Source organism: Neophocaena asiaeorientalis, unplaced genomic scaffold, assembly GCF_003031525.2.
Source record: "Neophocaena asiaeorientalis asiaeorientalis breed wild unplaced genomic scaffold, Neophocaena_asiaeorientalis_V1.1 scaffold129, whole genome shotgun sequence".
In the NCBI taxonomy this organism is placed as follows: domain Eukaryota; kingdom Metazoa; phylum Chordata; class Mammalia; order Artiodactyla; family Phocoenidae; genus Neophocaena; species Neophocaena asiaeorientalis.
The window spans coordinates 5,675,620-5,684,392 of record NW_020172446.1 but is presented as its reverse complement, the minus strand read 5'-3'; the positions used below and the strand labels follow the sequence as shown (position 1 = coordinate 5,684,392).

The following is an 8,773-nucleotide window of genomic DNA, read 5'->3' as shown; positions in this document are numbered from 1 at the left end:
CCGCCGGCGCGCCTTCGTGACGCAGCTCACAGCGCAGGGGAAGATGGCGGTGCTGCGGGAGCGCGCCTGTTGGGCCACGCGACAGTTGTTGCCGGTGGTGCGGACTTGGGAACTCGATGCGCGGCGCTGGGTCCGGGCGCTGCGGCGCAGCCCCGTGAAAGTGGTGTTTCCATCAGGTCAGGTCGTGGAACGAAAGCCCGGTCCCGGGAAGGAGCCTCGGAAGGCGGCGGCAGAGGCCAGTCCCCGCGAGCAGCGACTGAAGCAGTCGCGTCAGGTGCCCCCATCCCAGACCCCCAGCACCTGGGAAGAGTCGGGGCTTCGCTATGATAAGGCTTTCCCTGGAGACAAAAGGCTGAGGTGATGTGTTCCTGAGGCTTGTCGAGTTTTCTCGTTTCTCTTTCCCCTCACAACGAGACCTTGACCTCTTTCCTCCCGTTGGAGGACTTCTTGAAGCACAAGTCACTGGTTTTTATTACGCATGGAGGGCAGATAAGTGTCTAACAGTTCGTTTCTTTCCCTGCGAAGCTCTTCATGTCTGTTAGAACTAGATGTGTCTCCGTAACGAGGATGTTGGTAATTACCCGTCTTTTTGTTTCCACCCACAGCAGTGTGATGACAGTAGTTAAGTCCAGGCAGTTTCGGGAAAAGCAAGGGAAGATCCTGTTGGAAGGTCGTAGGCTGATTGCAGATGCTCTCAAGGCTGGTGCTGTGCCCAAAGTTTTCTTCTTTAGCCGTCTGGAATACATAAAGGAGCTGCCCATTGAGAAGCTGAAAGGTGTTAGCCTCATTAAGGTGAAATTTGAGGATGTCAAGGATTGGTCCGACCTAGTAACACCACAAGGAATAATGGGTCAGTGGTTATCCAGTGTGTCTCTAGAAGTAGAGACTTGGGATTATTTGTTCATATTTGTCTCAGGGCAACAAATTTTATTTAAACCAAATTCAAAATATTACGGTGCCTAACCTTTTCTTAAGACGCCCAGAAAAATAGTTATCAAATCTGTGCATCTTGTATCTTCAGTGGAGACTCAAGCCATTTTTTTGTCATTTGTATTGTGGTTTTTTTATAGTCTCTAGGGGATAATCAGTCTTCCTCAGACCTTATTTTTTTGGGGGGGTCACTTCTTCAACCTTAAGTGTTCAATTAAAAATTAAGAAAATGTTGGGAATTCCCTGGTGGTCCAATGGTTAGGACTCGGTGCTTTCACTGCTGTGGGCCCAGGTTCGATGCCTGGTCGGGGAATTAAGATCCCGAAAGCCACGAGGCACGGCCAAAAACAAAAAAATTAAAATGTTTACCAAAAGATTTACCCTCTATTTTCACAAAACCTTTGCCAGTGTGGTAATACCTATATATTGCTGACCCCCTTATTCTAGAAGCAGGTCTGAGCAGTAAGCTGCAATTTATCGCCCGGTTTAGCCTGTTGAACAGGAAACCTTGTCTTCATTTGATTGAATCCAACTCAAGATTCTAATAGACTGTCTGTTAGCACTTAGAAAGTCTTTTTTCTAAATGTGGAAAGACTAAACTCTTTATACTTTTTTTGCCATTCAAGATACGAGAATCAAATGTGTGAGTGTAGAGATTTCTCTTGGATAGTAAGGGATCGTTGGGGCAGGGAAGGCGTTTTCTTCAAGATTCTAATGTTGAGGCCAGGGCCTCTCACACCAGTTGTACGTGCATATTCCCTGTAGTGGGCTCACTGTATAGCTGTTAGTTGGGAGGGGAAATTCTGGGGACAGTCTCTTGTTTCTGTAACCCAGCAAATCCTAGGAATCTTTGCCCCCGTGCCCAGAACTCTCCCATAGGGTGGGGACTTGGACTACTAAAGTCCTCCACTCAGTCTAAGTATCTGTGCTCTTATTAGCTATAGTTGTCCTTGGTAAGGACCCGGGTTTGATCTCTGGTCGGGGAACTAAGATCCCACAAGCCAGGAAGTGAGGCCCAAAAACAAAAAAAAAAATAACTAGGTTACAGAATAATTTCATAGAGTGTGATATTTTTTTTTTTTGGTAAAAGAAAAAGCACTTATATATGGGTAGATGGACATACATGTAGGGAGATGCATGGAACAGGTTCTGAAAGGATACACTCCAAGGTTGAAAACAGTTATGAGGGAGAGGAGGGCACTGCATTTCTCGATCAGAATGTGTTCATCTAGTACATAATTAAGAATACACAAAGAATGATAAATAAATGAAAAGTCAGATTACTCCCCATGCCAGACAAACGAACCACCTTTTTTGTTTCTTTAGGGATTTTTGCCAAACCTGACCACGTCAAGATGACATACCCAGAGTCTCAGCTTCTCCACACACTGCCCATATTGTTGATTTGTGACAATCTCCGCGACCCTGGGAACCTGGGGACAATTCTGCGATCTGCTGCGGGCGCAGGCTGCAGCAAAGTGTTGCTCACCAAAGGTAAGAGCACCTGCTACTGGGTGGATTAGGTGGCTGTTTGTAAGTGAGCTGGCTCTGTGGGCAGACATGTATGTATCTGAATCTTGGATTTGTCCCCTGGTAGCTATGTGTAAGCAGTATTCTGAATGTCAATTTCCTCATCTGTAAAGTGGGCATAACAGAATCTACCTGGTAAGGTTGTTCTGAGCATTAAGTGAGATGATGAATATCAAGTACTTAGCACCGTGCCTGGCACACTCATTCATGTTGATTATCTTTAAAGTTATTTTGACACCTGCTACGTTATTAAAGAACTTATAATTAGTCAGGGAAGAAACAGATGCTGGTTTGAACACTTGGTTATCTCCTCTCATCAGAAATGGGAATTAGTAGCCTTGGTTCCAAACAGACTTGCCTAACAGTTGGGACATGCCTGAAAGGGCTATTACAACCCGGGGGGAGCGGGGAGGGAGAGGATCATTCATCAGAAACAGTCAAGCTACCATTTGGTGTAAACTGAAGTGGTCCCGTTGCTGAGACTCGCCTGAATTGCTCCTGACAGCTCCTCGTCCCTGTCAGGCCTCGCTGGGATGCATCTCTCCGCTGGGATGAGTGAGGTGCGAGGTTCCATCATCAGTACCCCACTCACCTGCCTCACTGTTGAGACCTTGGAGAGCAGGTGTGGTCTGGGAATGCACCTGTATAATCCAGGCAGTGTGGTTTCCACATTGATGCTGGTGGATGGTGTGTGAGAGGTAGGGAAAGAGTAGGAACACTTGGTGTGGTGGCCAGTGCTGAGGACACCAGGATGAGGGGGAGTCTCACCTTGTCCCTTGCTCCCCACCGGTGGAGGGGTCAGACTAGATGGCGCCCCTCCAGTCTGGGCCCCTCTTCTGCCCGCCCCTCCTGCCACCTCTTGGCACACAACCCACACACAGCCCTTTCCATGCCTTGTTCCTGTGGTTGGGGATCCATGTGAACAGTGTACATTCTGCATGTCTTTTTTTCCTTTATAAACTTGGTTTGCCTACTTAACCTATCCTGAAGTTTGACAGGCTAACTTCTAAGATAACTTATAATGAGGAGACTCGTGCTAACAAGTCAGGGAGGATAGCGGATATGTGGTGCCCTGGTCCTGCTGTCTCCCGACCTGTGGGAAAGGCCAGGTGTCTGCTGATGCATAGAGGTGGTTGGGTTTAGCACGACTGCACGGAAGGGAGAGGAAGTGTGTATGGAAGAAAGGGCTGTGGCCTTGGTTCTCCCTGGACTACTATAATTGCCTCCAGTCTAATTTCCCCATTTCTAGCATCTTCCTTGCTCCAATCCAGATTCAACAGGGAAGCCAAATGGGTCTTTCTAAAACATAAACCAGATGTTGTCACTACTTTGCTTAAAATCCTTCAGTGTCATTATATTGTCTTCTGGATAAAATCCTAAACTCCTCGGCCTGGCATACCCAGCCTCCTTTAAATTGGTCCTTTCCTGCCTCCGGTCTCATCTCCCACCTCACCCCCATCCCACCCCCACTCAGTAATTGGCCCAATTACCTTACTTAGTTTTTCTTCCCACTTCTGTAACTTTGTTCTCTGACCCGGTCATTCTGACAAAGCCCTCCTAACCTTCAAGATTCCGCTCAGTGTTGTGTTCTCGGGTGGTTTTTCCTGCTTCGATAGCCCTGCTTCGTACGAGAGTTTTCTATTACCTTGTCCATGCTTCTTTTACATCAGTTATTACTGGTAGTGTAGTCACCTGCTGAAATGTCGTCCCGACGCCACTGCCCACTCCATCATGAGCTCCTTGAGTTTGGGGACTTTAAGGCTCTCTCATCTCCCGTCCAATGTCTGGCACGTGTGTGGTAAATGTTTCTTTTGTTTGTTTTGTTTTTTGTTTTTGACCTCACCACATGGCTTGTGGGATCTTAGTTCCCCGACCAGGGGTGGAAGCACCGAGTCCTAACCATTGGACCACCAGGGAATTCCCTGTGTGTGGTAAATGTTGAAGGGATGAATAAAATCTGTTTCTGCACTAGCAGGAATGAATCCTCCAGTCCCTTGGCTGGACACCGCCATAGCTGGGGAGGCAGAGGTCTCAGCCACCAAGAAGGCCACACTAGGACATTTTTTGTTTTATCTCCTGATCCAGAATTAATCTGATTTACTTCAAAGTCCCCATGTCTGGGAAGGTTTGTAATGTTAATTGGATCCTTTTATTTTCTAGGCTGTGTGGATGCCTGGGAACCCAAAGTGCTGCGGGCAGGTATGGGCGCACATTTCCAAGTGCCCATCATCAACAACGTGGACTGGGAAGCAGTGCCCAACTACCTGCCCAATGACACCCGCGTCTACGTGGCTGACAACTGTGGCCTTTACACACAGGCCCAGGCCCAGATGTCTAATAAGGCCAGTGACTACGGCTGGGTATGTGACCGACGACCCCTAAAGTTTCACAAGTATGAGGAGGAGGAAGAGAATCTAGAAAGTGCAGCCAGTAAAGGCTGGCTCCCTGAACTTGAGGTCCAGAGTTACGACTCAGACTGGACAGAGGCACCTGCAGCTGTGGTGATAGGTGGGGAGACCAGCGGCGTGAGCCTGGAGTCCCTGCAGTTGGCTGAGAGCACGGGGGGTGGGAGGCTGCTGATCCCCATCGTGCCTGGTGTGGACAGCCTGAACTCGGCCATGGCTGCGAGCATCCTGCTCTTTGAAGGGAGAAGACAACTGCGGGTGAGGGCGGAACACTTGAGCAGGGACGGGAGTTACCACTGAGAGGGGACGTGGAAGCCAGGCCTCAGTTTTAGGTTGTCTCTGTGGTTATTGGAAAAATAAGAACTTCCCTGACTTTCTGCTTAGCCTCAAAAATAACAAAGGCCAAAATTCCTCCTGAGATCTCCATCTTCCCACTGACTTCTATATATGTGTATATGTACGTGTGTGTGTGGGTAAGAGAGACAACATAAGTAAATGCTCCTCGTGGCTGTATGTTTTTAAAAGCTGTCCACCATGGAGCATCTTTGTGCCCAGAAAGTTGCTGAGGGCATCACCTTGGGTAGGGAGGACCCCTCCCTCCACAGCTGGGGGTGCTCTGCAATCATGGAGTGCTGGTTAGAGGCCGGCCTTGGTCACTCAACTCCTGTGATCATTGGTCAGTGGAAATTGACTTCACCCCTGTGAAGTGTAGACCAGCAGATTACATTAAAAAGTTTTATTTCAGTGTGGTCAGTGGGTCTCAATGCCTGTCTTTTCATCTTTGGCCTAGTGATGAGGACATTGCTAAGAGGTTAATGACCCAGGAAGCTGAGGGCTACAGGTGATGGCGTTCAGTAGCTGGCTCTTCTTTTGGCTTGGCTGTGTTAATCTCTGTGATTGTTAATTAAGGCCATGACTTAAACACTGTTTATGTATGACACAATTTTTTCCCCCCATTTCTGGTGAAAGAGCTGATACCACCATTTCAGGTGGTATTACACCTTCTTAGCACCTCTGCAGATATCTTTTTGAGAACTTGGTTCAGAAAAGGAGGAAACAGTTCTTAAATCTTCAGCTTAATCCTGCATCTATCTGTCAGCAAAGCTGTACCCTTTTTACTAGCTTCCTGCTGTTAGTCCTACTTTGTATAACACTTTGGGTTAAATGTAATGACTTGTTTACATTAATCCCCCATCCTGCATAAACAGAACTGTTAGGAAAATGCCACTGTTCCTGGAGGCTGTGTGAACAGAGGCTTCTGTGAGGGGAGAGGCTGAGGTTCTGAGGATGAGAGCTTGGGGCCCTTGAGCCCACAACTCTGCGGCAAGACCCTGCTGCTCTTCTCTCTCTCAAACCCCCAGGGGACCAGGGGAAGCTGGATCCTTACTTACCAAGTGCCAGTGGGATGTGGCCAGGGACACGGGCGCAAAGGCAGATGGTAATCGCTGTGTGTGTAAGTCACTGTGCGTGCGTGAGGTGGGATGGCGGGAACCAGAGGATGGGACCTAGTTCAAGCAGTGCTTTTACCACCACAGCGAATATGGTTGGAGTTGAGGACAAGGACACTAGCAGTGTAGTGTCACCACGTCCCTTCCATACAGTGGCGCCTGTCATGGTTGGGGTTCCTTGGGAGCCCTTCAGCTGCTCATCACAGGGAGGTCCAGTGAGTTGCAGCATGCCCAAGACGAACCGTGGACCCCTCCCTCCTCCCTTGGCTCACCCAGCTCCCTGGTAAGACCAAAAGGTCACGCATGACCGTGCCCCAAGTGGTGCCCCAATGGGATTGCTCTGTTATGTTTGAGGGGAGGGGTTTTTAAAGGAACAATCTCTTTGGTTGGCTGTGCTCTCTCAGGCTGACTGGCCAGAAGCTGCTCTGGTGTCCTACTGTGGTCTGGGGCTGCCCAGGGCCCCACACAGATGTTGGGTGACAGTGGCCCCCAGAATGTTCTTGAGACTCTCCATCCCCCATCAGCTTTTAAAAAGTAGAAAAGCCCACAGCCTTTATGCTGTGTTGAGCCCACAAAGCCTGAGGCCCTCTGCCAGCTTCACAGCTATAATGCCCGTCACACCAGCAGGCGAAATTGGGGGTGGTGGACACCGGAGAACGATACCACTCTATTGACAGTCTCCCAACACCTTGGAAAAGTGCTAAAGAAACACGTCACTAAAAAGAGGCTCGCAGAAACTAACAAACACACCATTGTAAAGCAATTATACTCCAATGAATATTAAAAAAAAAATAAAAAGAGGCTCATGCCTTTTCAGCGTGAGACCAGTCTCCTGCAATTTTTTCCCCTGGGTTATTATTCCTGCTAACTTTTATTGCAAAGTAAAAACCAATGAAAGAACAACAAACCCATACCTTGTCTTTTTTTAGAAAAACAAAGCACCGCAGAAGAGCACACCTAGCAAGTCATCCTGGGTTTAAGAAGGAAAAGACATTTACATCCCATTCACTTTATAGTCCATGACTTGTATACCATGCCTTGTGAGTTCTTTTTGTATATTTGTGGGTATAACTTAGGAGAGGGGAGGGCAAATTTTCCTTTCTTTAAAATGATTACAGGGGAAGCAAATGGTGGTGAAGTTGTTTGCCTAGTGATGGAAATTAGCCATCTGGAAATTCTTCTCAGTTTCGAGGCCAATATTTATGTCACCATTTCCCCAGGAGACAGGATGAAAACTGAGCAGTATATGACAAGTAAAACACATTGCTTGGCTGAAAGAGAAGCCTTCAGAAGGTTGGCCAAGCTGCCCCTTGCTTTTGTGTTGCATGTGGCTGTAATGGTGATTTCTGCCACAAGGGGGCAGTCACGCCTCAACCACTCCCAACCCTGAAGGGAAGGGTGGGGATTTTTCCTGGATATAACTTGTGAAAGAGGATGGAATCAAAAGTCTCCCTCCACCACAGTGGGCCTTTTACAAGCTGTTTGTGCTCAGAGGTGCTAAAGTTGAAGACCCACCCACGTTGTCATTCATTCTCAGCAGAATCTGAAGTATAGAACATTGGACCAAAAACTAGGGAGGAAATGGACAGAAGTGGGAAGCAGCTGCCTCAGAAAAAACTAGCACATCTTTTCCCCTTGAATGGAGCCTCTGGGAAAGCAGCTCTGGACTAATGCTGATGTCCCCAGGTGCCTGGAACTCACACTGAGAACCCACTGCCTCGCCCCGTTTAGAGTTTCAGGGCAGGGGAGGCAGAAAGGTCCTCTTCCCTCCCCCAGCCGTGGCTACTAGCTCATGTTAAGAGTCTCAGTCATTGAGGCCCAGAGGATAAACAGACCTTAGGGGACTGGTTTCCACTGGGGCCTTCTACCACCTGCCCCAGGGCTATTAGCAACACCCGATGTCACCAAAAGCTGAACTGCTCCACTTCTGTTGTTCCACCACACGAAGACTCCAGGATCAGCACCTCGCCCAGGGTTCCCCGACTGGTGCTGAAAACCACGGCTGTGCTGTGGGCCCCTCTTGGCCAAGCCGCCTCCACCCACTGTGGGAGCAGAACTGACCGGCCCACCTGAAAAACGTGTTGTAAAGGACACACTCACGTAGACACCTTTAAACTCCAAGATCTCACGTCCTCTGCATCAGTGAACACGCAAAAGAAAGAAGCTAGAAGCCAGATGTGCTGCTGTGGGTGACTGACAGTCCCTGAACCAGGGTCCTGCGTTACCTTGCAGCAGCTGCAGGCGCTCATGGCCTCAGGAAGCCAGGCCGCTGCTCAAAGGCCAGGTACTGAAAATGTGCATACATCACGCATGGTAGCAGCTCTGTTCTTCACATGTTTAGTAGGGAGGAGCAAGTTTTTTCAACTAAGGTCTCATAGTTGGAGAAGACCATCACCAAAGCTGATCCTTCCTCCAAATGCAAGAAGAGAACTAAGGTTGGGGAGAGACGTGGCTGCAGCA

The 8,773-nt window shown here is 48.6% G+C and overlaps 1 protein-coding gene across 8 annotated transcripts; it reads left to right on the top strand.

The window, feature by feature from the left end:
- The first annotated feature begins 37 nt into the window (after positions 1-37).
- MRM3 (mitochondrial rRNA methyltransferase 3) lies at positions 38-7,135 on the top strand. 8 transcript variants are annotated; one of them, XM_024736456.1, is made up of 5 exons: positions 44-97; positions 177-357; positions 606-850; positions 2,257-2,424; positions 4,621-7,135. In XM_024736456.1, exons 3-5 carry the CDS (start codon positions 613-615, stop codon positions 5,163-5,165), a joined length of 951 nt encoding a protein of 316 aa, XP_024592224.1. In that variant the 5' UTR covers positions 44-97; positions 177-357; positions 606-612; the 3' UTR covers positions 5,166-7,135. The 8 variants fall into 8 exon arrangements, with proteins under 8 accessions (XP_024592210.1, XP_024592202.1, XP_024592180.1 ...); XM_024736442.1 differs by lacking the exon at positions 606-850 and having other exon boundaries at positions 38-97; XM_024736434.1 differs by lacking the exon at positions 606-850 and having other exon boundaries at positions 38-97; positions 177-573.
- Positions 7,136-8,773: the final 1,638 nt, after the last annotated feature.